This window comes from Trachypithecus francoisi, unplaced genomic scaffold (genome assembly GCF_009764315.1).
Source record: "Trachypithecus francoisi isolate TF-2019V2 unplaced genomic scaffold, Tfra_2.0 Lachesis_group1, whole genome shotgun sequence".
Taxonomy (NCBI): Eukaryota; Metazoa; Chordata; class Mammalia; order Primates; family Cercopithecidae; genus Trachypithecus; species Trachypithecus francoisi.
This window is the reverse complement of record NW_022681454.1, coordinates 163,140,520-163,166,969: the sequence shown is the minus strand read 5'-3', so window position 1 is coordinate 163,166,969 and position 26,450 is coordinate 163,140,520. Positions and strand designations below refer to the sequence as shown.

The 26,450-nt window shown below is 36.1% G+C and overlaps 2 protein-coding genes across 15 annotated transcripts in view; one reads left to right on the top strand and one right to left on the bottom strand.

Annotated features, from left to right (window-relative positions):
• Window positions 1-1,612, bottom strand: part of CLCN3 (chloride voltage-gated channel 3) — an 87,667-nt gene extending 86,055 nt beyond the window's left edge. Inside the window, exon 1 of the mRNA XM_033215675.1 lies at window positions 1,533-1,612. The gene's annotated coding sequence lies outside the window, so the exon portion shown is untranslated. The remainder of the gene's footprint in view (window positions 1-1,532) is intronic.
• NEK1 (NIMA related kinase 1) overlaps window positions 1-26,450 on the top strand; it is a 204,086-nt gene that overhangs the window by 5,528 nt on the left and 172,108 nt on the right. For 11 of the 14 annotated variants that reach the window (XM_033215671.1, XM_033215668.1, XM_033215665.1 and 8 more), the window contains exons 1-8: window positions 1,460-1,609; window positions 1,923-2,046; window positions 10,989-11,153; window positions 11,571-11,667; window positions 14,887-14,984; window positions 23,299-23,382; window positions 24,604-24,671; window positions 25,383-25,469. In XM_033215671.1, coding sequence (XP_033071562.1) covers window positions 11,037-11,153; window positions 11,571-11,667; window positions 14,887-14,984; window positions 23,299-23,382; window positions 24,604-24,671; window positions 25,383-25,469 — 551 coding nt within the window. In that variant the 5' untranslated portion in view covers window positions 1,460-1,609; window positions 1,923-2,046; window positions 10,989-11,036. Of the gene's footprint in view, window positions 1-1,429; window positions 1,610-1,922; window positions 2,047-10,988; window positions 11,154-11,570; window positions 11,668-14,886; window positions 14,985-23,298; window positions 23,383-24,603; window positions 24,672-25,382; window positions 25,470-26,450 lie in introns of those variants that run through there. The other 3 variants (XM_033215660.1, XM_033215672.1, XM_033215659.1) reach the window with 2 other exon arrangements.

Genomic DNA, 26,450 nt, shown 5'->3' with positions numbered 1-26,450 from the left:
AAACTTTTTTGTTGGAAAGAAAAGTCCAATAAAATATTTAAAGAAAAAGAAGTTCCCAAGCACTCTTGTTTAAACATAAAAAAAAAAAAAAACCATTCAATTGTACAGGGGTATATAAACCAGAAAGGGAAATCATCAAGTAATCTTCTTAGGTAACCTGCTTTATCTACTCATCAATGTATCAATGGTATCTTTCTATGTCAATAAAGTAGATCTGTATTACTCTTTTAAATGGCTTTAGAGTATTTCATTGTTTGGATATATTTTAATTTAATCAATTCTTTATTGTTACACATTTACATTATTTCTAGTTTTTCTAGTTATAAACAATAACGGTTATCCTTGTATATAAATCATTGCTCACTTGTCCCAGAAGTTAAATGGCTGAGTCAAAGGATATGCATACTGCTAGCATACCTTCTAGAAAGACTGTAGAAATTTATAGTCCTACCAATAGTTTATGACAGGAGCCTAAAGAATTATCTAAGAAGGTTAGCTGACTAGCCATTCTTCCTGTAAGCAGCAAAAAGAATTTGCTTAGATTAGTAATTGGCAACATTTCACTTCACTTTGATGTACAAAAGGATGTGGGTAGAACTACAATTGTGCATTCAGACATCAAAATTCCTACTAACTGGGGGTAGGAGGGCCCACAGGAGTGTAGTCTAGAAGTAGAAAGAATGAGGAAAATAAATCTTTTGTAGCTGTATGGAGATCGAAGAGAGAAGACAAGGCAAACGCTCCAGCTTTTCAGGTTGGGTGACTTGCAGCGCCATCTTCTGGCAAAGCCGCTAAAATCTTTCAACGTCCCTGGTTAGGAATAAAGTTGCCCTGAGTAGGGCCACTCAGGATGACACCAGATGAAATCCCTTATTATAGTTTTAGGGGAATCTCTTCCTACCTTCGCCAGTCCTGCAGTGAAAACAGGTACTTAGACTGTTATACCCTGCCAAACCCTTCGATATACAGACAATTTATACATACGTTAGATCTAAAGGTGTAAAAAACCCCATACAGCTTTTAAAAAATATCTCAAGACTTAAACATTATTCTGTTTCCACCATCCAAGATGTAATACGAAAAGGCTTGCTTTTTAAAGCAATATTACTCTTAAAAATGTAGCATCCCTAAGTAGTGCGCTTTCAAGTAAAATAAAAAAGTCCCTTTCTCGGTGTAGTAGGTGTGGGAACATTTTATATGCTTTATATTCCAAATTGGTTTCCACTAGTGAGTTCTCTCCCGCATCTCTGCATGACTCTTAACAGCTTTACACTCTCTCCATCCTTTTCATCTCTCACGTCTCCTCCTTTCTGTCTTCCTGCCTGCAGAGCCCGCCCCGCCCGTCCCTTCGCACAGCACCCTACCCGACCCCACGGTTCTAGCCCATCCTCGCTGCTTCTTCCCAGCCGCCTCCGCTGCGTGCCGCCTCCCGCGCGCTGACGTCACACGCCAGCGCCGGTGACGCGCCGGCCGCTCCCCCTTCGTCTGCATTCGCTCTAGGGTTTTGGGACGGTAGGTTGCGGAGTCCTTACCCTGGCGTCTCGAGCAGTTGTCCCCATAACTCGGAATCTAGAGCCGCTGTTGCGAGGCAGGAGCACGTGGCAGTCAGGTAGCTTCCCAGTCCCGAATGCCGCCCCTCCCCACCCCGACGTGGCCACTAGCAACGACCTCTGTGAAGTTGGAGAGGCGGTGACGGAGGCACTCCCCCTGCTGCACCCCGCCGTTTCCACGGGGCTCAGAAACCAGTTTGTTTGTTGCGTCGGGGTAGTGTCGACCTGTCTTACGGGCGTCGCCCGAGGCAGGACGGAGTCAAACCCGTGGCGTCAACTGAAGGCGAGTGTCAGGTGTAGAGGGTCTCAGTGACCCCTTTCAGTCTAGACTGTGAGCTGCTGCTGGTTAGAGAGACTTGGTTTCTCTTTCAGGATGTCATTTTCAAAATGCGGGATGGTACCTCTGCTTTATTAAGCCCCATAGGAAGACTGCCACACCTAGACTGACGCTTGTTAGTCATCACCGTTATTTCTACTAACGTCCTGTGTCACTGAGGTGAGTTCCACTTGGGGGAAGCAATGACATGCAAAATGGTAAAAATCATCCTGGAAATGAGATGTGCGTAGACCAGCTTATATTGAGATTACAAAGATACCTTAAGTTTATTTGCAGGGAAAATACCTTAATCTCATTTAAATGTTAATTCTCTAAGACACTCTGTATTCCAAAGCGATTCTTGGACATTACGGTATTTTTAAAAACTAGAGCGGTAATGGGATTAAAATAATAGGAATCTTAGTATGGGTAAGCAAGCGTTTACATTGCTTATGTTGTGTCCAGTTAGGAAGCGAATATGAGTAGTAGCTGGTTACCCTGTAATCTTAGATTTCCGTTTCCATGATTTGACAGTTTCCATATGTAAGGCATTAATAGTCCTACTACTTTAAGAGTTTAGCATAACTTTTTATGCAGGCCTATTTTTTGTTCTTTAAGATCTGCTTTAAGAGGCAGAAATATTTTTTATTGCCTTGGTAAGTTTCATTAGAAATGTTTATGAAGGATTAAAAGTAGCATCCAGTCTAAATTAATGACCTTTTCTTAAATGCAGCAGTATTGTAGAGCTGATGGGAGGGGAGCCACATTTGGAGAGAAGTAACTCCTTGTTTCTAGTTTAGGTTTGTCTGGTATTAGAGGTTCTACAGGTCTGTTTCACTTAAACTTGCCATTGTTCTAGGTGAAATGTAAGGAGCCTATATTGTGGGAAAACAGGTTTTTTCACAGTAAAAGTCACTGTCAGGAATTTAATAAAGGTTGTCAAACTTGACCACAGGAGTTCTTTTGAGGTTGTGTGAATAATACATTGACATTGTATTCCAAGTAAATTTTGCTCTGTCTAATGCCCTGCCTTCTAATCTAAGTCATGAACATGACTCCTTTTCACAAATGTAAATTCTTTATTTGCCTGTTGGTAGTTTCCACTACTATATCTGTTGAATATTGTCTGAGTAGACTTACAGAGAAGAAAAAAATATTTTGAGAAAAGTCTAATAGAAATTCCATTTTTGCGTTCTGCTTTTTCGAATAAAAGAAAATAAAGAGCTTCCTTCCTTGAGAAGATAAATTGACCCCCTCCCACTATTCAAAATGGTGTTTATTGCTCAGGGAGAACTGTACGTATGTATGGCTTGTAGCTGCAGACAGCTCCAAAAGACTTCTGGAAACCTGTTGCCATGCCTTTACCAATGTTTCTCTTCAAGACAGCCTGTCTATAGAAAATCTGAAACACCTGATGAGAGCTTAATGCTTAACCTAAGTATGTGTTCCAGATTGATCGAAGTTGAGCTTTTCCATTCATATACTCTAAAATTTTTTATGTGTGGCTCACAATATTTTATTATGTCAAAAATTGCTTATTTGTGGCTTTAAAGAAATTCTTAGTGGCTGGGTGTGTGGCTCATGCCTGTAATCCCAGCACTTTGGGAGGCCACAGTGGGCGGATCACTTGAGGTCAGGAGTTTGAGACAAGTCTGGCTAACCTGGTGAAACCCCATATCTACCAAAAATACAAAAAATTAGCCCTGCATGGTGGCGTGTGCCTGTAATCCCAGCTACTTGGGAGGCTAAGGCAGGAGAGTTGCTTGAACCCGGGAGGCAGGGGTTGCAGTGAGCCGAGATAGCGCCACTGCACTCCAGCCTGGGTGACTTAGCGAGGCTTCTCTCAAAAACAAAAAAAGAAATTCTGGGTCGGATACCGTGGCTCACACTTGTACTCCCAGCATTTTGGGAGGCCGAGGCAGGTGGATCACTTGAGGTTACGAGTGTGAGACCAACCTGACCAATATGGCAAAACCCAGTCTCTACTAAAAATACAAAAATTAGCTGGGTATGGTGTCACACTCCTCTAATCCCAGCTACTTGGGAGGCTGAGGCAGGAGAATCACTTGGACCTGGGAGGCTGAGATGGCACCATTGCACTCCAGCCCCAGCAACAGAGCAAGACTGTGTCTCAAAAAAAAAAAAAAGAAAGAAAAGAAAAGAAATTCTTAGTAAAATGTGAGGAAAGCTGTCTAATTTGACTAGAGGCTGAGGTACTTTTTTCTGGGGCATAGTTCATATACTTGAAAAGAAGTATGATGCCATAGAAAAACTTTGAATGTCAAAAGTGAGGAGTTTGGAGATGGGGAATTGTTGAAGCATTTTAACTGGAGAAATTGATTTAGCCAGTATTATTACTATTTCTATCAGATATTATTGTTTTTGATATTTATTGTTTTGAATAGATAATACCTTTGTATGGTTCAAAATTCAGAAAGTACAAAAGATTGAAAAATCTTCTCAACTACTCAGTTACCTTCTCTGTAGGCAATATTACTAGTTTATTGTGTATCTCTCCATAGTTATTACTTATGCAAGCCAGGGGTGCATGTGTGTATATATATACATATATATATGTATATATATTTATACACATATATGAGTAACTGTAAGCATAAATATATGCTTGCGTATTGCCTTTTACCAAACAAATGATAGCATGCCATATTTATTATTCTGATCCCTAAAAATCTAACAGTGTATTGAGAAATTATATTAGTATAAAAGTTGCTGTGTTGACTGTATGTGGATGGTTACATTTTGCCCTGTCAGAAACAGTGCTGCAGAGGATAACTTTGTGTATACTTTGTTTTCCTACATTTGGAAATATTTATAGGGTAAATTCCTAGAAATTGAATCACTGGATCAAAGTTTCTGTACCCTTGTAATTTTGGTAGATATTGCCAAATTATTTTCCTTAGTGCTTGTACCAATTTATACTCCCACCATATTGTTTCTTTCTATTCCCCCACAGTATGATACAATAATCAACTGTGAATTTTGCCATTCTAATTGATGAAACATGCTGTCTCTTGTACTTTAAAATATGCAAGAGGTTAAATATACATAACATAAAACTTACTCCTTGTACTTTAAAATTCTTCTTCTTCTTTTTTTTTTTGAGAGGGAGTCTCGCTCTGTTGCCCAGGCTGGAGTGCAGTGGCCTGATCTCAGCTCACTGCAACCTCTGCCTCCCAGATTCAAGCAATTCTCCTGTCTCAGCCTCCCATGTAGCTGGGACTGCAGGCACGCGCCATCACGCCCAGCTAATTTTTTGTATTCTTGGTAGAGATGGTGGTCTCACCATGTTGGCCAGCCTGACATCAAACTCCTGACCTCAGGAGATCCACCTCCCTCAGCCTCCCAAAGTGCTGGGATTACAAGCATGAGCCACCATGCCCACCCAAAATTGTATATCGTTTTATAGGAGATTTGGTATTGTGGCACATTTTAACATAATTTGTATTCATTCTTGGTGTTAACATTTAACTTCATATTCTTTGTCCACTTTTCTGTTGGATTGTTGTGTTTTTTGGTCATATAAATATGTACAAGCTTTTTGTTAGAAAAGTGACATCTTTGTAATAGCTAAAATATTGGTCTAGTCATACTAATCCCTCAAAGCTTTTTGATTTTGTGTTGTGCTTAAGCTACCCACTCTAAGAGAGAAGTCATTCTTCCATGTTTTATTTTATTACTATTATGCTTTCATTTCTTACATTTCAGTATTTTAGCATCTAGAATTCAGGTTAGTGTAAAATGAGGAAATAAATGAACTTTTTTTCCCCCACATGGGAAAGCCCCAAAGCTTATGTTTTTATTAGGACAGCATTAACTATAGAGATTAGGAATGAAAATCTTTATGATATTGAGTCTTCCTATACATTTCTTTCTCCACCACCGCCCCGCCATCCTGGTGTGGTGGTGGTGTTTTTTAATATTTTTCTGTCAGTTTTTTTGTTGAGTATTTTCTGTTGGTTCATTTTATAGGTTACTAATCCTGCCTTCTGCTGTGTCCTGTCTGCCATAAATCCATGAATGAGTTCTTAATTTCAGTTATTTTATATTTTGGCTTTAGAATGTCCACTTTTTAAAAATAAATTTTAAGGCTGGGCGTGGTGGCTCACGGCTGTCATCCCAGCGCTTTGAGAGGCTGAGGTGGGCGGATCACGAGGTCAGAAGATCGTGACCATCCTGGCTAACACAGTGAAACCCGGTCTCTGCTAAAAATACAAAAAAATTAGCCAGGTATGGTGGTGGGCACCTGAAGTCCCAGCTACTCCGGAGGCTGAGGCAGGAGAATGGTGTGAACCCAGGAGGCGGAGCTTGCAGTGAGAAGAGAATACACCACTGCACTCCAGCCTGGGCGACAGTGCGAGACTCCTTCTCAAAAAAAATAAAAAATTAAAAATTAAATAAATTTTGATTCTTTGTTGAAATTCTCCATCTTTTAAAAAAAATCTGTTTTATCCATCTTTTTATCTTATTTTCTTAGACATATTAATCATGGTTACTTTCAAGTCCTCTATTGATAATTTCATATTTAAGTCATTTGCGAGTCTATGTGTTTTTTTTTAATAAATGTGCATCATTATTTTTTGATGAGATACTAGACATTGTGAATGAAAAGTCTTAGAGGCTCTGAAACATGTATCTTGTAAAAATTGTTAGTTTTGTTTTGGCAGTCTGATGAAGTATTAATGAATAACTTTGATTTTATCCATGGTTGCTTTTAGGCTTTGTTAGGATAAGACTGTTTAAGTCCTCCTCCATGTATGCACAGCTGAAGAACAGAAAAACAGGAGCAGAACTTACTGTAGATTTTTGGACTCCTTCTATTCTTTTTCGTCTTCTCCAGAATTTTGGTAGCCCTGAACTCTGCTTTCTCTCCTCAGCAAGACTGCTGCTTTATACTTGAGCTCCATTGTACTGTAGCACAGTTTGGAGACTCTCTTCAGGGAAAAGGATGAGATGAATGTAGAACCCACTAGTATGTTCCCACCTTTCAGTGATTATAGCCCCTCAATGCATTGCTGTTTCTTTATATATTTTATTCAGGTTTTAAATTGTTTTTGAAGGTGGGGTGATCTGATACTAAGGACACCATCTTGGTTGAAAGAGAGTCTCACTGTTTATTATGTAGACTTTCACTTAATCTCCTAGATCATAGATAGTATTTGCATTCTTAGTTGTGCCTGGTATACCCAATCTAGAGATCTGTGGTCTTCTTTCAAGATGGGAGAGGAGTACTTATCTGACTGGGAGAGGTAGAGGAGGCCAACTAAGTGTCTGACACTTTTTACACAAGCTCTTAACTAATCCTGTTTGAGTCCTAATATTATCCTCACTCTTAGACGCCCCAGTACTTCCAGTTATTGAGCTAGTTTGTGGTAGGAATTGACTTGTTTCTGAATTATTTCCCACTGCTGGCTTAAGGTGCAGCTTTTCTCTAGCCTTCTAAGTCAGTTGCTGCGTGTTCTTTTGTGTTTGCCAGTTTCCAGAACTGTATTGCTGTTGCCTTCTCTTCTGTTCTGCCTTTTTGGTAATTCCTTTAAAGTCATGTTCATTAGGTTCGGAGAAATAGTAGAGGTAGATATGTATGGTCAATCTAGTATGCTTAACTGTAGATTGCAGTTTATTTTTACTTTTTAAAGAATTAGGCTAAATAAATTAGTAAGACTTCTTTTAATTTTTTGATGGAATGGCTTTCCCCATCACTCTTACTGTTTGTGGCGAAGAGTACAATTCTAAACAGTGTTGACATTTCCTATTTTCTGACTTTTTAATTTTCTTCTCCTTGAGTCATAGACTAGTCGAGTTGGCAAGGTCTATAAAATGGCCTTACGTTTAAATCTTTCGTGTTTCTAGATAAAGAAACTGAAGTCCACAAAAAGGCAGATGGTTAGTTTTTGATTATGCACCTAGTCTTGTCTCTTTATTAAAATCTCTGATTTTTTCCTTGTTGCTTATCTTCAAGATCAGATATGTATTACAGAGATTGAATTGATGTAATTATTAGAGACCTTAAGAACACTGTAGAGTGGGTAAAGTTGGTATTGTGGTTTTAATTTGATTTTGGAAACTGAGTGGTAGAAAAGGCAAGCATTAATATGAGTTTGTTACAATACTGAAGTCAACAGGATTCATATGTTCCTTCAGTTATAAGTTATGATTTTGTGGAAGGCTATAGTACAATGTGTTACTGTCTTCTATTTCATTTGGTATGAAAAATTTTATGGAATTATAATTCAGTTGAGAAGTCTCACAACTAGGAAGTAGCTCAGTTAAATATATTGTAAGATGCTGAAAGTAATCTATTTTTTCATGCTTTCCCTTTTACTTCCTTGAATGTACACTGACATTACAAAGAAAGGAGAGTTTGTCTGTTTTCCTGAAAGTCATCTACCACAAGTCTTTTGTTGTCCAGAAAAGTGTCTGCATTTGACATATTTGATGGCAATTAGAGTCGTCTTTCTTCACTAACAGGGTCAGTAGGTCTTCTTTATAGAGTTAGAACTACAATGTTCAGTAATGTTGTTGGCAGTAGAATGCAACACTAGGGACTTTTGGAGCTTCCATCTTATTAGTGTGGTCCCTAGAAAGGAATTGGCAACTAAATTTTAAGGAATGGCCAAATTGACTAATTTTGTTTTCCTTCTCTTGGCAAAAAGTCACAGAATAATGGTGGTTGTGAAATAATCTCATTATATGGCTATTATTTAATTTAATTTATGAAATTTAGATTACTAAGATGAGTTTATCTTGTTTTTTTTCTAAGTAGCATAGGAATGTAATATATTAAACATTCATGTTCTGGAGAAATCATTAAATTGTGGCTGGTGCCCAGAGAGCCATTATATTGTGCCAGTTAACACAACTCGGACTTGAAAATATATTTGGAACAACTATTCTTTAACTCACTGATGCTAAAATGCTATAATAGTGGTTTTTTTCTTGTTTCTCTTAAAATTGCTAAAGGCATTCTTGTTTTCTAAGGTAGAGAAAGGCTCCTATTTCATGAGGCATAGTTGTCTCATCAGTGCTACCACAGGCTAAGTTCTGGCCTGTGGTCTGGTCTTGCAGGCACAGAATATGATGTTTGTCATTTAAGGAGATTGGATCATTTTTTAGAGGCAAAATAAAAACAAATTTAACATTGATGGATGAGATGAGAACATGGGATTTTTAAATTTACAATGACAAATATGGTAAACTGCCACAGAAATTTAAAAAGAGTTTCACGACAAGCTTATTTTCTCCTAGAAAGGAATCACACATTGGAAGCCTGCTATGAATGGAAATAAAAAAGAGCAAGCTAGGTGAATTAAATGTTTATTAGTTTCAGATTAGCATAGTAAATTCATGTATGTCTATAATAAGGGTGATATTGCCAGTAGGTGGTACACATTATTGTACCACACACAAATGACTCTTTCTCACACTTTTTTCAGCTTCCACTGCCTAGCTTATTGTATTCTGGCTTCTCCTGAAACTACCACTCTCTTGAAATTACTATTCCTAAAGATACTAATGTCCTTAATCGATTATTTTGGTATGGTAAGGGCCTAAGTATGATACTGAAAGTAGAAATATAAAGAAAAGATTAATACATTTGTATCAAAATATTATCTTTAACTAAAGACAAATAGGATATAAGGGAAAATCATTTATGACAGATAAGAACTTCATCACATAAGGAGTTTTTACAAATTAAAGACTAACCCAATATAAATGATTAAAGAACATGGATAAATAGTTCAAAAGAGAAGAAAATAGAAATGTTCAATAAATGTGGCCAGGCATTGTAGCTCACACCTCTAATCCCAGCACTTTGGGAGGCCGAGGTGGGCAGATCAGGTCAGGAGTTCAAGACCAGCCTGGCAAACATGGCGAAACCCCGTCTCTACTAAAAATACAAAAATTAGCTGGATGTGGTGGCACACATCTGTAATCCTAGAATCACTGGAACCTGGAAGGCAGAGGTTGCAGTGAGCCGAGATGACGCCACTGCACTCTATCCTGGGTGACAGAGTAAGACTCTGTCTTTAAAAAAAAAAAAAAAAAAAAAAGAAAGAAAAGAAAAAGAAAAAAATGTTCAATAAATGTGGAAGAGTTTTTCAAATTTACTGGTAAGCAAAAGAAATTAAAAGTGAAACACCGTTTTCCCCATTAGATGTAAGGAGTAACAACAATAACAAATAGTGACACATGCTCACATGTGCCAAGTGCTGTTTTTAGTACATTCTTAGATTAATTCTACCAGTTCTGTAAATATGTACTATGGTTATTCACATTTTACGTATGACCAAACTGAGCACATAAAGATAAGTAACTTACATAAGTTTACATAACAAATAAGTGATAAAGCTAAGATTTAAACCTAAGCTCTCTGACTCTAAAAGTTTTAGTGTTTTTTAACTACTACCCGTTATTGCTGCTCAAAGATGTTAATAAATAATAATGAGTGTTTTGTTATTATAAATGACGTTACAGTAAACATCTCCCTGAATACAAAAAATACTAATAACCAGTGTTAATAAGGGTACCTAGTAGCAGGCATTACTGGCTGGATGTATATTAGTAGACATTTCTGTTAAGACACTTAATATGTTTGAAAGCTGTACTTTAACATGGGCATATTCTTTGAATTCAGAATTTATCCTAAGGAAATCCTTACAATAAACACAATAAAATATGTGTACAAAAACTATCTGAAATTGTTCTATAATAGCAAACATTTTAAACGAATGTTGAATAAAAGGGGATTAGTTAAACAATTTCAAGAAATAGTGTATTATTAGGCTTTCATTCTTTGTGGAGAAAATAATGCTACTAATTAATTCATGTAAGTTTGCCTTTCTCTCTATACATTAAGTATATGCAGTATTTGGCTTTCCAAAGCCTTATAAAGTTGAAATATCACCGTTTGTTTCTTCTTTTCTCTTTTTAGATGTAATTAGGTTGTACTAGTACAGTATATAAAGTGTAACTTTTAGTAAATATATTAAATATCCTTTTTTTAAATGTTAGCAAATCACTAAAGAATTAGATTTTGAATTAAACATTAAAATTGTTATAATGTTTTATCTCTCATGTTATAAATGCTTTATCTTTTTTGTTAGTTTTTTAAATGTCTAGCATATCTGTAAAGATGCCTTAGAAAAAGAATCATGGAGAAATATGTTAGACTACAGAAGATTGGAGAAGGTTCATTTGGAAAAGCCATTCTTGTTAAATCTACAGAAGATGGCAGACAGTATGTTATCAAGGAAATTAACATCTCAAGAGTAAGTATATTTTTAGTTTGGTTTCATGAGTGATAGTTTGGTTACATTAGAGCTCATTGCTAGGGATTTTCTTTTTTAAAAAAAAAAGAAAAGGTAATTGATAACCAAAAGCAAAAGATTCCTTTATTCCCACTAATATCAGAATAGCCTATATATATTCTTTCAGATTTTTTCTATGATATGTGCTTATGTTTATGTGTTTAGAAAAATGTACTTGCTGTTCTGTAACCTAATCTAGTTTGGACATCTTAAAATGTTTCTACTTTCAGGTTCAACTCACTCTTTTTAACTTCTTGCTGTATTTTGTTGATTGAACTGTATTAGTACTGTTATGTTTTAACCACTCGCCTATTGATGGACTGTTAAGTTGTTTATTAATGGTTTCATTTACTATTTTCTTTTTTCCTCCCACTTAAGATGTCCAGTAAAGAAAGAGAAGAATCAAGGAGAGAAGTTGCAGTATTGGCAAACATGAAGCATCCAAATATTGTCCAGTATAGAGAATCATTTGAAGGTCAGATAAATTATGCGAGAGAGTTAAAAAATCCTAAGACATTAATAAATCTTTTTGTGAATACGTTCTTAGGAAAAAGATATCATTTTCGCTTAAAAACATACGCATGTGAATATCAGCTTGATTCAATGACAATACTGATATCGTGCCTGCATAATTTATTTTATTTTATTTTTTAATTGAGACAGAGTCTCGCTCAGTGGCCCAGGCTGGAGTTTAGGGGCATGATCTCGGCTTACTCCAACCTCTGCCTCCAGGTTCAAGTGATTCTTGTGCCTCAACCTCCCAACTATGCCTGTATAATTTAATATTAGCTGTTATTAGTGATTTCTTTAAAAGAAGCAATGCAGTAAGTGCAAGAATTTGGACAGAGCAAGAACAGTAATTTACATATTTTAGAACTGAACTTCCTGTAAGTGCTGCCACCACTGCCACTGAGAAAATGTTCTGATCTTTACAAAGTATCCTCACTCAGTATGCTCCTCTATACCTCACTATTGTAATAGGTATATTGAAAGTTTTCTCAAGTTCTTAAAATATTATAGCTATAATACTGTTTTGGAACTATATGCATTATATTTAATAATGCAGGTATTAAGATAAGTCAAAGCTTCTCTAAAGGCAGGTCAAAGTGGTTTACTGAAGTCCTACCCAAATATTCTCATTATTATAAAGATAAGTCAAAGCTTCTCTAAAGGCAGGTCAAAGTGGTTTATTGAAGTCTTACCCAAATATTCTCATTATTATAAATTTCTATAAACTAAAAAACTGATAATGTAGGTTGAAAGTAGAAGATAATTGAAATGACTTGGGGACATATTACATACCAGTTTCAGAGTCTGAATTAGAGCTAAAGTTACTATGTTCCCAGATGAACTCAGTGTCTACTGTAAAAGTATGTTCTACTTTTATAAAAATGTGATTCAATGATACATTATGTCATAAGGTACTGTATTTTTTATGCTAGCAGTGAAATGAAGATTTATATTTCACGTGAAAAAGTACAATATTAACCAACTCTTCCTTTTCAGGACCTTGCATTTTTGCTTATCTTTCTCCTGGCATCTATCTTTTAGTTTCTTTTTTTCATTGTTGTTAACAAAATTTTAATGTTTCAAGTTAAAAGGTTTTGAGCAAATATTCCAGCAGATATTTTGAATTTGTATTGACTGCTTCACATAGAAACATCTGTATGATTCAAAAGGGGTGGCATATTTTAAAAATAAGGCTTTATTATTTCTCTTCGTTTTAGAAGAATACATGCTCATAACAAACATAAATGATAGCATACTTATGTAATTTTTTGCTTTTTCTTATGCTACATACATTATAACATCTATATACATGTTTTATAAATAGTGAATTATACAGTTTTCAGGAGTTTTTTTCACATTGTAATTTCTCACATGTATATTTGGATGATCTTTCCAGGTCAACCATAGAAAGTCATTCAGATTCTTAATTAGCTTTATCATATAGATTCTTATCCCAGTGGCACATTACAAACAGTAGATCAAAAGAAGATATGTGCACCACGAGTGACAAAAATGTCACCACAGAGTATGAGAAATAAACACTTCTGGAGGGTGGGTGCAGTGGCTCACAACTGTAATTTCAACAATTTTGGGAGGCTGAGGTGGAAGGATCCCTTGAGCCCAGGAATTTGAGACCAGCCTGGGAAACATAGGGAGACCCCATCTGAACAAAAATTTAAAAAATTAGCCAGGTGTGGTGGTGCATGCCTGTGGTTCCAGCTACTCTAGAGGCTAAGGTGGGAGGATTGTTTGAGCCTGGGAGGTCGAGGCTACAGTTAGCCATGATTGTGCCATTGCACTCTAGCCTGGACCCTGTCTCAAAAGAAAAAAAAAAATTACTACTGGAAATAAGGCCATAGCACAGACAGTAAAAGAAGTGAGAACTAGGAAAACTGTTCTTTGAGTTGTGATAGTCTCAGTGCTATGTAGTAATTCAGAAAATGTTAAAAGTGATATTGGCCACTCCTTCTTACTTGAGAAGTAAGGGATGGAAAGGATGATTAAAGTGTTCTTCTGGCCGGCCGCGGTGGCTCAAGCCTGTAATCCCATCACTTTGGGAGGCCGAGACGGGCGGATCACGAGGTCAGGAGATCGAGACCATCCTGGCTAACATGGTGAAACCCCGTCTCTACTAAAAATACAAAAAAAAAAACTAGCCGGGTGAGGTGGCGGGCGCCTGTAGTCCCAGCTACTTGGGAGGCTGAGGCAGGAGAATGGCGTAAACCCGGGAGGCGGAGCTTGCAGTGAGCTGAGATCTGGCCACTGCACTCCAGCCCGGGCAACAAAGCGAGACTCCGTCTCAAAAAAAAAAAAAAAAAGTGTTCTTCTAAGCTGGACACAGTAGCATGGGCTTGTAGTCCCAGCTGTTGGGGCGGCTGAGGTGAGAGGTTCACTTGAGCCCAGGAGCTCAAGGTCAGCATGGGCAAAATAGAGAGACCCTTTTTCTGAAAAAAAAAAAAAAAAAAAAAAAAAAAAAAAAAAAAAGCCTAAATTTAAAAAAGTGTTCTTCTAGTCCCTTCTATCCATAGGAAGAAACATAGAAGTCCCTTTCTCTGTGGACTGAGACATAAAGGTGGATGGGGCAGTGCCCATCTTCATGTTTGTTCACAAATCATGTACAATTATTTAAAAAGTGCATAAAATTAAAGAAAGCTCCAAGAGGGTGGAAACTGTGTCCTATTATGTCCTATACACTGTTGAATCCTTAGAGTTTATCACAACATTTATTATTGTATTTGTTTAATAAGTAAGTGATTACAGTGGATAAAACAAAGCAGATAATTAGTGGCCAGTTGGAAAACAAAGATAAACCATCTCTGATATGATATATTGGTGGAAAAACATGATTTTATATGTGACATTTAAGAAATTGTATTTATTGAATGAAATCAAGTATATCTGCATTTTTTTTATATATTCAGAGATGTTTAGGTCAATGTGAATAGCACTATTCAATAAAATGGTGTATTTTTAATAGAAATCATTAATGATGGAGTTTTCTGTTAACCCAAGTCATTATATAATCTTTGTGACCAGTATGCCTTGACTTTGTGCCCTAGTTCTTTTGAGTATAGTCCTGTTCTTTGTTTAGCAGATCTTTTTAATAAGCCTTTAAATACCTCTAATTTAGCCATGCTTTTGATATATGTTTTTAAAAGTGGACTGTAATGTTTGTATTTTGTAGAAAATGGTTCTCTCTACATAGTGATGGATTACTGTGAGGGAGGAGATCTGTTTAAGCGAATAAATGCTCAGAAAGGCGTTTTGTTTCAAGAGGATCAGGTAAGTTTGCATGTAGGAAATTAACTCTTACTCTATCGAGAAGTAGTTCAAAATTTGTTTTATTTATGTGTGTATTCGTTTTTAACTATAAATGCTAATCATAACTACTAGGGCAGTTTGGTGTCATATCAATATTTTAATCATCTTTCCCTCTAATTAGCTGCTACCTTTGTTCAGTTGCCCATCTCATTTAGTCTGTAATGATGTATTGTTATCTCTGTGATGTATGTTATATATGACGTGTGTCTATGTATATGCCTTAATTATTCATTATAACTGACTAATTAGTCTATGTCCTGTCAGTCTGGCTTACTGCTGCGGACCATATATTCCTAAAATATGGCTTTGCCAGGTAACTCCAGCTCTAGAAGCCTTGCACTGGCAACTGCATTAAATCTAATCTCTCTTTTGATTTCCAGAATCTCTAAAATATGGCCCTTTTCTACCTAAGCAGCCTTATTTTTTTGTATTTCCTAACCTGTACCTCTTTTCATTTACTTTAACAGATATTTATTAAGCATATACTTTGTGTCAGGCACTGGGCCACATGTTTGTACATCTCATTCTCCTCCCTGTGTATTTGTTCTTATTATTTCATTTATTTTGGTAAGCTTTTTCCCCAAACTTCCTGTTATTAATACTCTACCTTTTTTTAGCTCAGTTCAAGTCCCAGCTTCTTTAAATTTTCTATAACTACTTTAATCTGTGATCTTTTCCTTCTCTACATTCCTATCACATTTCTCATTATCACTAGTTCTTAATTTTAATTGCCTGCTTTTACATAGGGGAGTAGGGGGAGCACTGTGCTAGCAGTGTTGTATTTGTTATCTCTTCTAATTTGGATAAGTTTTTTCAATTTATAAGGAATCCAAGAGAAGTTAAGTGACTTGCCCCAAATCACATAGTGTTTGAACCTACCTCTCACTGTAAAGTTTATAACATTTTCTTTTCACACACTTAAATGCTAAAAGTATTGAAGTATACAGAAATGGAAAGTCTTCTTTCTCCACCCTTTCGTTCCTGAGATTACCACTGCTTTTAGTTTGGTGTATTCTTCCAGACTTTCTTTTCCATACTTAACACATGTACATATATACATTAAGGCACACACATTCAGTAATGGGATATTATTATTTTTAAGACAGGCTCTCACTCTGTCACCTGAGCTGGAGTGCAGTGGCACCATCACAGCTCATTGCTGCCTTGTACTCCTGAGCACAAGCACTTCTCCCACCTCACCCTCCCGAGTAGCTGGTGCTACGGGAACATGGCACTGTGCCTGTCTAATTTTTTTAAAATTTATTTTATTATTATTTTTATTTATTTATTTATTTTGTAGAGATGAGGTCTTGCTGTAGTGCCCAGACTGTTCTCAAACTCCTGGCTTCAAGCAATCTTCCTACCTTCGCCTCTCAAAGTGCTGGGATGATAGGCATGAGCCACTGTGCCATTTCTGGCCAGGCACAGACATGGGTTTGAGTCCTTGCTCTACTTATCAAGTTGGTAATTGTTCTGTTAACAGATTCTGAGATTATTTTCTCATTTGTTAATAGGGAGATACCTACTATACATGTGGTGAAGGTCAAATCGTAATGTATGTTAGTATATACAGTGCTATTTTTATTAGAACATTGTCAGATATGTTTCATTGTCCTTATTGTCATTCATTTATCCCTATCGAACTTTAAAATGTTTGCTATTAAATGATATTCCCTTATAAAGCACGTTGATATTCTGTAGATTTGATTCTACTCTTTGATAAGTACTCTTAGTACATAATGGGGTGTGTGTGTGTATGTATCTTTTCTTCCTGGAAATTATTATGGAGTTCTGTGTAGTTCATCCATCAGTGAAGTTATTCATCATAAATGACAAACATTTGGCAAGCCATTCTTTTAACTTAATAGCATTTTTTCTCCCCCTCTGACTAGCAAGTTTTACAAATAGGATAGCACAAATAAGGATACTATTTATTTTAGCCTATTTAAAATAAGAAGAGGTCATTTAAACGACTTTCTGGGCTTTGAAACCGGAAAGCTTAGAGCCCCATTAGACTGCAGCTTAGCATCAGTTTGAGATGATTTTGTCCATTTCTAGAATGTAAGTGGGGAACAGGAAGACCTGTGAAACAGATGATTCTCCAACTACTCAAACCACTCTCTCAGTGGTACTTCCTTGTTTGCATCTTTACTGGACAAAAATCTAGTCAGGTTAAGAAGCAACCTAAGTCTGTGACTTCATTAATAGAAAATAATGAGATGAACAAAGTACATTCCGTTAGACAGTCTCTATGTAGATATTTTAAAGATGTACCAGTATTTTTGTCTTATTTGCAAGTTTTGGATGAGTTTTTTTTATAGTCTCCCCACATGTGACCATAAATAATTTTCAGAATATATTCTTGATCAAAATGAAGTCTGGCCTCATTAGAATTGGTCCAAATATTTAGGTGCAGCAAGAATGTTAATTAACTCACGTTTACTCTGAAAACCTAGAGCCTTATATTATCAAACAACTACTAAGGTTACAGAATTGATTTCTGTCTATAAGTTTTCATAAGGAATCTTGGATTGGATTTTTAAAACTCTATTTGTTCTTCTATCCTAACATCAGGAAACTGAGCCCGATACATTTTCTACCAAATTTCACCTGTAGTACGTATAAATTGGGGTGAATTTTTTTCTTTTTGAGAGTCTCTAAATATGCCAAGGTCCCTGGTTGTTAGGAAGTGACTTTACCACTTATGACTCAGGGATCCTGTAAGTCAGATAACAGGACAGTTTCCTGGCAGCACTATGTAAGGATTGGTTCCGCACATGTTTCTTTCTTTTTTTTTGAGACGAGTCTTGCTCTGTTGCCCAGGCTGGAGTGCAGTGACACAATCTCGGCTCACTGCAAGCTCCACCTCCCAGGTTCATGCTATTTTCCTGCCTCAGCCTCCCGAGTAGCTGGGACTACAGGCCCCCACCACCACGCCCGGCTAATTTTTTTGTTTTTTTAGTAGAGACGTGGTTTCACCATGTTAGCCAGGATGGTCTCGATCTCCTGACCTTGTGATCTGCCTGCCTCGGCCTCCCAAAGTGTTGGAATTACAAGCATGAGCCACTGTGCCCAGCCTGGTTCCACATATATTTCTTAGTAGTAGGTTTGTCATAACTGATTACGTGAAAATCATCTCAAATCAGGTCCTCCAGGTAGGCCTTGGTTGCACAATTGATTTGTCCAATTACATTCTGACCAAAAGGAGTATAGATTCTTATTAAACCCATGAAAATTACAATACTGTCCTGAAAAGTAAAAATACATAAAACTATTTGCTTCTGATTTCTGAGTAGAATATTAAGATCAAATATCATTTTAAGTTATAAAAGCGTAATCTAAATTGAGAATTAGACATAGCTTAAGAAAAAAAGGGCTTCCTCATTTATTCATTAAATTTTGAACATTATACCAATCATATTCCAAACAAATAATCACAATTAAATTTTATTTAATTCATTTTTCTTTCCTAGTAATTCTTATTCTTGATCTGGGGTCAAGCAGTTAGCGTTCATGATGTTTGTCAGCTTAAGGACTAAAAAAGTCTTAAAGAAATTCTGACTCAGTTCATTGATAAGTTCGTTGATCATTTAAGCAAGTTAGGTCAGAAACTTGTACCCAAGAGTCTATTTTCTGAGGTGCCAGTAGTTCAGCATTCCTAGTACAGTCCTTTTCAGGAGCTTTCTGGCAAGCATCAAGCAGCAAAGTCTTACTGATAATGAGACTGAAAGACTGTGGTTAGTTTATTATAGTAACCAATAATAGAATAAAATGCTCTTTTGGGGTAGAGTACATGGATTTGATAAGGGCTTGATGAATGTTTTTCTTGAGGATAAAAATGGAGAGCGAAGTTATTGACAAATTTCCAGGGCCTTCTCATAAAGCATGCATTTTGTGAAATATTAATAGTATTTTACCTATACAGGCTTAACCTAGGAAAGGCTGAGCATCTTTTTAGATTTGGCAAGTCTTCCCAGGCATGTCTTATAGCAGTGTTGAGCTAATAGTTACAGTGAGAAGTATCTGAAATTTTTTTTTTCTAACAAACAAGTAACATTTTTTGGTTACTTAATCAAAGTGACAAAATATTGTGAAATATAGATGAAGGAAATAAAATTATAAGGATCTTCACAGTGAGGAACCTTTGTTCAAAAAACATAATCAAATGCTAAAATTCGTATAAAGCAGAGAAAATTATTCTGGTAGACGCGAAATATCTACTCTTTGAGCAAATTACACAGACAGTAAATGGTAAGGTTTCTTTCTTCTGATTAGGAGCTCCAAGATCAGTTTACTATTCTAATAGAGAAGCCAAGTTCAAGTTTTTCCATTAATATAATGTTTGGCAATAAAGGCTTCTCATGCCTTTAAAAAATTAATGAATCAACCCATCAAAACTGAGCATACTTTGGGAAAATTCTAATACATTTTATTACACATAGATATCTCAGTTTTGGAGCAGAGAAGAAGTAGTGCTTGGTGCTATAAGGCAGTCTGCACTAATGCAAAATAACATACAACTGTAATTCAGACAGTTATAATTACTGTATGGTGCTTGGTATAATACAACATAACATTTGAATTTAAAAGTCTTCTGAACAAGAGAATCCCATTTTCGAAACAGTATTTTGTAAATACTAATATGGAACTAATGTGTACAGTGAAATAAAAAGCACAGATTAGAAGCAGGGTTACAATTTTAAAGGGCTTCCCTCTCCTCCAAGTCCTACCCCATGTAGTCAAACCCTAATGTAGCAGGAGTCTGAGCTAGGGTAGACAAAGGGAATGAAAATGTAATATTTATATTTTACAAACTGTGCCTTCCTTCTCTGTTTTGCTTATATATTCCATCAAAAACTGAGCTCAGGAATCACCTCCTCTGTCCAGCTTTATTTTATCACCTCCAGGCTGCATTGGCTCTCCTTCTCTATGCTGCTTCAACTCAGCGCATTACCTCCCTTTAATTACTGGTTTACTTACCCATCTCCCTCTATAGTCTTTGATATGGATCAATAAACAATGGCCTGTGAACCAAATTTGGCCCCCATCTCTGTTTGTAAATAAAGTTTTATTAGAACACAGCTAAACTTAATTGTTTACATATAATCTGTGGTTGCTTTTGTGCTATAGTGGAAGAGTTGAGTTGAGACAGAAACCATCTGGCCTGCAAAGCCTAAAATATTTACTGTCTGGCTATGTACAGAATACATTTGCTGACCCCTGGTCTCTGAGCTCTTTCATTAACTTTTTTTTGCTAGTTCCTGCACATATCTGGTACATTTTTGGTACTGAATAAATTTTTTGTCAAATTAAGAAGTACAAGTACGGAAAATATGGTAATAGAAGAACACTATCTGTGAAATGAGACGAGTAATTTCTAAGGTGTGTTCCATTTCTACTGGTAAACTCCATTTTATCAGTAATACTCAACATAATTTTCACTTTCTTTTTCCTTACCTCTCCCTTGATGAATTAATTGCTGTCTTACTGTATGTATCTCTGTTTAAAAACTTATGCAATTATTATAGGTATTCGTGGGTTTATTCCTTACCACTGTACAGACTCCTTAGAGAACTGTTTTTGATCGCTATACTTAAAATGCCTTACATGAGTATAGAAAGTACCTTAACAATCTGTGTAATCCTCATTAAATATCTGTAGAACGGAACTAAGAGTTTTTTTAAAAAAAAAAAAAAGAGAGAAAATAGTTTTTTAAAAAAAGAAAAATGCTGAACAGGTAAAGTAAAAAGTAAACATGTTACCTTTCATTCCCTCTTCTGCAAATCCACTTCCCTGAGGTAAACACTGTTAACTGATTGGTAGTTATCCTTTGATGCTTCCTTCCTTTATTCCTTCTTTCCTTCCTCAGTGCACACGCACAATTAAATAGAGTTCAGGTATGGAATATAAGCGTGTTTTTAAAAATAGAGTTATACTATGCATACTGTTTTGGAACTTCCTTTTCTCACTCAATAGTATGTAAACAGTATACACAGAAGTGCTTCATTCTTGTCAGTGACTGCATAGAATTTCTAGTATAGTGATAATACAATATACTTAATCAGGCCCCTTGAACATTCAGATTGTTTATATTTTTGGGTTCTGGCTAACAGTGCTATAGTAAACATCTTATATATGTCGTTTTATATTTCTGATAATATTTGTAGGATAAATTTGAAATTGAAATTGCTGTTTCAAATGGTATGTGAATTTAAAATTTTCACATATTTTGACAAATGATTATAATTAACCTTTTCACAAACACCTGTGAGAAAAAGCTTATTTCCCAACATTCTGACCAATAGTATGTATTATTTCATTTTAAGCAAGATAATATGGTATCTTAATTTTTTTTTTAATTTGGCAGGGAGTTTAGTACCTTGTATATGTGGTTTTTGACCATTTTTTCCACCTGTCATTTGCCTCTCCAGTCTTTTGTCCACTTCTTATTTTGCCTGCCAGTACTTTTCTCAGTGATTTGAATAACTTTTGCATCTTAGAGAACTAGCAATCTATCATTTATGTTGCAGGTATTTTCTCAAATTATTAGTAAACTTGATTGTGTGTATTTTGCTCTACAGTTGTTTTAAATTGTATGTAGTCAACTTTATCAGTCTTTGTCTTATGACTTAAGGATTTTATGTCATGTTTTGAAAGTCCTTAGGCCGGGCGCGGTGGCTCAAGCCTGTAATCCCAGCACTTTGGGAGGCCGAGACGGGCGAATCATGAGGTCAGGAGATCGAGACCATCCTGGCTAACACGGTGAAACCCGTCTCTACTAAAAAATACAAAAAAAAAAACTAGCCGGGCGTGGTGGCGGGTGCCTGTAGTCCCAGCTACTCAGGAGGCTGAAGCAGGAGAATGGCGTGAACCCGGGAGGCGGAGCTTGCAGTGAGCTGAGATCCGGCCACTGCACTCCAGCCTGGGCGACAGAGCAAGACTCCGTCTCAAAAAAAAAAAAAAAAAAAAAAGAAAGTCCTGCTTTAGTCAGTTATTACAGATAATTAACTTATGTTTCCTTTTGTTATTTTATGGTTTTTTTTTTTTTTTTAGTTTAAAAATGCCATGTACTTGGAATTATTTTGATGTTAACAATGAGATAGAAATTAAGCCTTTTTATTTCCAAGTGGCCATCTCCAGAAAAGAGTGTTTATATATAATAAGTGTGGGAAGAGAAAAAAGTCAGAGATGTCTTCCAAATTTCCGGCTTGATTTTTTTCCTTTTGTGATTTATTTATTTATTTATTTATTTTTTATTATACTTTAAGTTCTAGGGTACATGTGCATAACGTTTATATCATGTATAACTCCCCAATGCAATCCCTCCCTCCTCCCCCCTCCCCCTGATAGGCCCCAGTGTGTGATGTTCCCCTTCCCGAGTCCAAGTGATCTCATTGTTCAGTTCCCACCTATGAGTGAGAACATGCGGTGTTTGGTTTTCTCTTCTTGTGATAGTTTGCTAAGAATGATGGTTTCCAGCTGCATCCATGTCCCTACAAAGGACGCAAACTCATCCTTTTTGATGGCTGCATAGTATTCCATGGTGTATATATATTATTTATATTTTTAAAAAGCATCATAGAGGTCAGATTCAGTGGCTTATACCTGTAATCACAGTACTTTGGGAGGTCAAGGCAGGAGGAACACTTGAATCCTCAGCAACTCCTGAGGCCAGGAGTTCAAGACCACTAGCCTGGGCAACATAGCAGGACCCTGTCTCTATAAAAAAAACAAAAATGAAAAACTAGCTGCCTATAGTGGCATGCACCTGTAGTCCTAGCCACTTGGAGGCTGAGGCTGGAGGATCATTTAAACCCAGGAGTTTGAGGCTGGAGTGAGCTATGATAACACGACTGCACTCCAGCCTGGGTGATAGAGCAAGACCCTGTCCCTAAAGAAAGGGGAGGGAGGGGTGTTATCGAAAGAAGATGTATTAAAAACAAAGAAGAATCACCTGTTTGTCTTAACATTATAAAATATAAATTATTTCCATTTTCACTCATAAAGTTACTTTCCACATTTGTTTTGATTTATAAGAGATGACTCAGTAGCATCTCTTATATTTTGGATTTAGTATGTGGAGAGCTTGTGTTGACTTGAATATCTATTTAATGTCAGTGCCTGCAGAGTTAAAATAAATTGTAACCTAAAATATTTTTTTAAGGATTTAGTTCCTCTCATCCCTAAATATTCTTGAATTCTTTTAATGGTCAGGGAGAGGCTACTGTGAATTGTAAGTTTTAAAAGAAATGACAGATCTGATTTTTCTTCCTAGATTTTGGACTGGTTTGTACAGATATGTTTGGCCTTGAAACATGTACATGATAGAAAAATTCTTCATCGAGACATTAAATCTCAGGTATGTTATTCTGACACTGATAACTTCTAAGTGGATAAAGACATGGAACCTTCATTGTCTTGGGCCAAAAATTTTTAAACCTGATTTAGTATGCATCAAATTATCTGTCTTGTCTCTTCACTCTTATCCTATTCATCTGCATCTGTATTAGATCTCCTGCTTGCTTCACATACTCTAAAAGTTACTTTCCTTCCCATTCTCTAAAACTTACAGAACATTTTTTATAACTCCAAAAAGAACCTCATACCCATTAGCAGTGAGTTCCCATTCTCTTCCACCTAGACTCTGGTAACCCCTAATCTGCTTTCTATCTGTGTGGATTGGCCTATTCTGGACAGTTTATATAAATGGATATTATGAAGTATGTGCCTTTTGCCTGCCTATGTATGTATGTGTGTATGTATCTATCTATCTACCTATCTATCCATCTATCATTTTTGAGACGGAGTCTTGCTCTTTTGCCCAGGCTGGAGTACAGCAGTATGATTTCAGGCTCACCACAACCTCCACCTCCTATCCAAGTGATTCTCCTGCCTCAGCCCCACGAGTAGCTGGGATTTCAGACACCTGCCACCATGCCTGGCAATTTTTTGTAGTTTTAGTAGAGATGGGGTTTCACCATATTGGCCAGGCTGATCTTGAACTCCTGACCTCAAGTGATCTGCCTGCCTCAACCTCCCAAAGTGCTAGGATTACAAGTGTGAGCCACTGCGCCTGGCGCCTTTTGCCTGTTTCTAAATCAGACTGTCTTTTTGTTGTCATTGTTGAGTTATGCAAGTCCGTTTCTTGATAAAAGTTTTTTTTCAAATACATGATTTGTAAAAATTTTCTCCCATTTTATGGATTGTCTGTTTTCTTGATGGTGTCCTTTAATGCACAAACGTTTTTAATTTTGATAGTCCAAGTTATCCTTTTACTTTTTTTGCTTGTACTTTTGATGTCATATCTAAGAAACCATTCCCAGCCCAACAGCATGAAGATTTATTCCTATGTTTTTCTCTAGGAGTTTTATATTTTAGTTTTGATATTTAGATCTAGACTCCATTTTGAATTAATTTTTGTGTATGATTTGAGGTAGGGGACTTCATTTATTCTTTTGTATGTGAATATCCAGTTTCTCTAGCACAATTTTTTAAACTGGATTTTAAATTTTAGGGAAAATGTTGACTCAGAACTGGACTGTAACAATATTTCTAGGAATTTTTTTCCTGTCTTTTACAGAACATATTTTTAACTAAAGATGGAACTGTACAACTTGGAGATTTTGGAATTGCTAGAGTTCTTAATAGGTAACATGAATTTTAAACTTTGTTTTGATATAATGTTTTCAGCAAACCTTCAATCCATGATGATGTACATGTGATAATTTATAGTATCTTTAAGTGTGTTGTTTACTGGGATGTTGCTTTATTGGGACATGTTCTGAGAAAGGCATCATTAGGTGATTTTGTCAGTGTGTGAATATTGTAGAGTGTACTTATACAAACCTAGATGATAGAGTGTACTACTTAGGCAGGCTGTATGGTGTAGTCTGTTGTTTCTAGGCTACAAACCTGTACAGCATGGTCTTTAGTGAATACTGTAAGGAATTGTAACACAATGGTATATATTTAAACATAGAAAAGATAAAATATAAAAGATAAAAAATGATATTCCTTTATGGGACACTTACCATGAATGGAATTTGCTGTACCGGAAGTTGCCTTCTGTGAGTGAGTGAGTGAGTGGTGAGTGAATGTGAAGACATAGCACATTTCTGTATGCTACTGTAGAATTTGTAAACACTGTACACTTAGGCTATACTAAATTTATTAAAAAATAAAGTAATTGTTCTACAATGTATGTCAGTCACCGTGTCACTAGGTTATAGGAATTTCTCAGCTTCATTATAATCTTATGGCACCAGCATCATATAGGTGATCTGTTGTAGACCAAAAGCAACATTAATGTGGCCCATGACTGTGTCTTAAACTTCTCCAATAATTTTATTTTTCTTCTAGTACTGTAGAGCTGGCTCGAACTTGCATAGGGACCCCATACTACTTGTCACCTGAAATCTGTGAAAACAAACCTTACAATAATAAAAGGTATTTAAAATGATACTCATTGTATGATGTATTTCCTTTCAATCTTTTTGTTGTCATGTTTATTAACCTTTAGAATACTATTCCAAAATCAGTAATACATACATGTAAACATATATGTATATATAAAGTGTTCTTAATGTATGGTGAGGGGAATTCTAAAAAAGCTATTTGGTTATCTTGCTGGAAGAACCACAGAAAGAATCACCTTATTGTTTATGTTATAATTGAAAGTAGAATGCTTTCTTTGTTCTTTTTCTTCGTGATAGTCACTTCTTATTGAATTATTGCTAATATTTCTTGAATACACTCTAAGCCAGGTAGTGTTTTGAGTTCTATGCATTCTCTTAGTCTTCACAATAAATTTGGGAGATGTAGGTATTAATCGTTCCTCCTCTTCTTATAAGAAAACCAAATGCAGAGAGAGGCAAAGTAACATCTTTGAAATCCTTGAGTCAAATAAGTGGTGGAATCAGCATCCAAACTAGGTGTCTGGCTCCCAAGCCCATATTTCTAATCACAGCACTGTAGTCTGGCTAGCAGACTATATAATATGTGGGTAGAAAGAGCAATTCTACCATTAAATTCCAGCTACCCTTTATTTGCTGTCTCTAATTGGAAAATCCCAACCAAGATAACATTGGTCAGTAGCTGTTGCAAATTTCTTAATAAATTTTTAATGTCCATTAAATTTTTTGTTTGATAATTTTTAAATCATGGTATTTTACAAATAATTGGAAAAAAAATTTGAGTTTTATCAAATAAAAATAAATAGAATTTACATGAATTTTTTTGATATTGTTCTTTTAAATATTAAATTTCTTTAATGAAGCTTCAAAGTAATTGTAGGGGCAACCATTTCCTTTTTCCAATCTGAGAGAGCTACTTTTGTCATTTGGTTATGGTTGACATTTTTAGTTTTAAAGGAAATTTTTTCTGGAGCACATATTTTTTCCAAAACACTTTTATGCTGTTTATGTTTCC